Raw genomic sequence first — 1,788 nt, 5'->3', positions numbered from 1 at the left:
CGGCGGCGGCGGCGGAGTCTCGCGCTGGCGGCGACCACGCAGAGGGCGACGCGGAGCGAGGCGGCGGCGGAGGAGGCGGCGGCCGCGGCGGAGGCGGCGGCGGCGGTGGCGGCGGCGGAGGCGGGCGACCCATCTCCGGAGCTGGGGCGTGGGGATGGCACCGCCGCCACCGCCACCTCCGCCACCTCCGCCACCTCCGCCGCCTCCGCCGCCTCCGTCGCCTCCGCCAAGCCGATTCCTATCCCCATCACCAAGGCCGGCTTGCGCGCTGCGCTGCACCGGCGCGGCATCACTCCGAAGAAGGACAAGCGCGGGATGCAGCGGCAGCTGCGGGAGCGCGTGGCCGAGGAGCAGAGTCGCGGCGGGCAGGGGGCGGCCTCGGAAGAGGAGCTTGCCGCCATGGCGCAGCGCGTGCTCAGCGGTCGGCTCAAGCAGGGGCGCGACGCGGCCGGCCAACACTACTACGACGAGGACGATGACGAGGTGGGGAGATAGGGGGAGAGATGGAGGGGGAAGGGGGAGATAGGGGGGGGGGATAGAGAGATAGGGGGGAGATGGGGGGAGGCCGGACCGCTACACATTGCCATGCCTGCACTCTCACTCTCCTTCTACAGGAGCCGTGGAACGACGCGTGCGACACGTGCGGCGTGGCGCGGCCCACCGCAGCGGCTGCGGCCGGCGCTCGCTGGCTCAAGTGCCTCCTCTGCCCGGCCCTCGACTTGTGCGCCTCGTGCGCGGCCGAGGTCTCTCTCTCCCCCTCTCTCCCAATACCCCCCTAACCCCCCCCTCTTCCCTTTCTTTCGCATGCGCGCTGCGTCGACTGAGCAGGCGCCGCCCCGAGTCTCGTCCCGGGTGCTACCAGCTGGGCGCTGCTGGCACCTCGACCCGACTCGGCGCGTCCTCGACCTCTCGCCGCAGCGCCGCCGCAGCGCCGCGGCGTCTCGCATGTCGCGTCCGAGAGAGCGCTCTGCCGCGCTCCGACGCGGTTTCTTTTGCGCTCTGACGCGGTGCCGCGCTGCCTGCCGCGCGCCCGTGCCGTCTCTCGAGTCTCTGCGCCCCCCATGGACCCCCCCCCCCCTCCCCCTCCTCGTGGCCGCTGAGAGGCCGGCCGGGCCGGGGAGAGCGGTGCACTGCGCCGCACACCCCCCTCGAACTCCGGATCCTCGCACTGTCTTGTCACCACTGCCCAGTGCCGCGGCGGCGCAGCATCGCCACCCGGCGGGAGGCCGTACCTCTCTCCCTCTGTGGGCTTGCCCCCGACTGTACGTTATTGGACGCCCGCTGCTCGGATCTTGTGTACGTGCTGCGCGCGCGCGTCCCTACTCGTCCCCACCTTTCGGACTTCTCGCACGCATGTGTGTGTGTCGCGCGCGTCTTGGGGTTTTCTTACGTTCCGCCGGCTCACGTCATGTTATATGCCTTCATGATATGTACCAAACAGTATGGACGCCGCACCGACAGACAGAGTGCGCGCGTCAGGCCTCCCCAATAGACAAAACAATCACCAATAGACAAAGCCCCTCTGCCAGGGGTGACGAGGACTGACGTTCCGCCGCTGCGACTCTCAACCGCTAAGAGGGAGAGCGAGGCCACGGGGAAACGCACGTAGGCCACATGGCGAAGGGGGGACAGAGGGCCGGGGACAGAGAGGGGAGGGAGGGGGGGGGATTTCCCTTTCTCCTCCCTTCTTTTTTCTTGCCCCTTCTTTCCGCCCTGGCTCCCCTTGGCCCTCCTTCCCCCCTTTTCCTTTCCTTCTCGCCGCCCCCTTTCTTTTTCCCCCTTCCTTTT

General features: G+C 69.6%; 1 protein-coding gene across 1 annotated transcript; it reads left to right on the top strand.

Moving 5' to 3' along the window:
- Window positions 1-315: 315 nt before the first annotated feature.
- EMIHUDRAFT_460808 (hypothetical protein) lies at window positions 316-1,439 on the top strand (the record flags this gene model as incomplete). Its single annotated transcript, XM_005769637.1, has 3 exons — window positions 316-411; window positions 615-721; window positions 829-1,439. A coding segment is annotated over exon 3 (492 nt), but the record flags the coding sequence as incomplete, so codon positions are not given.
- Window positions 1,440-1,788: the final 349 nt, after the last annotated feature.

This window comes from Emiliania huxleyi (genome assembly GCF_000372725.1).
Source record: "Emiliania huxleyi CCMP1516 unplaced genomic scaffold EMIHUscaffold_4122, whole genome shotgun sequence".
NCBI classification, from domain to species: domain Eukaryota; phylum Haptophyta; order Isochrysidales; family Noelaerhabdaceae; genus Emiliania; species Emiliania huxleyi.
The sequence above is the reverse complement of the archived record's forward strand: the minus strand, read 5'-3'. Positions and strand labels throughout refer to the sequence as shown.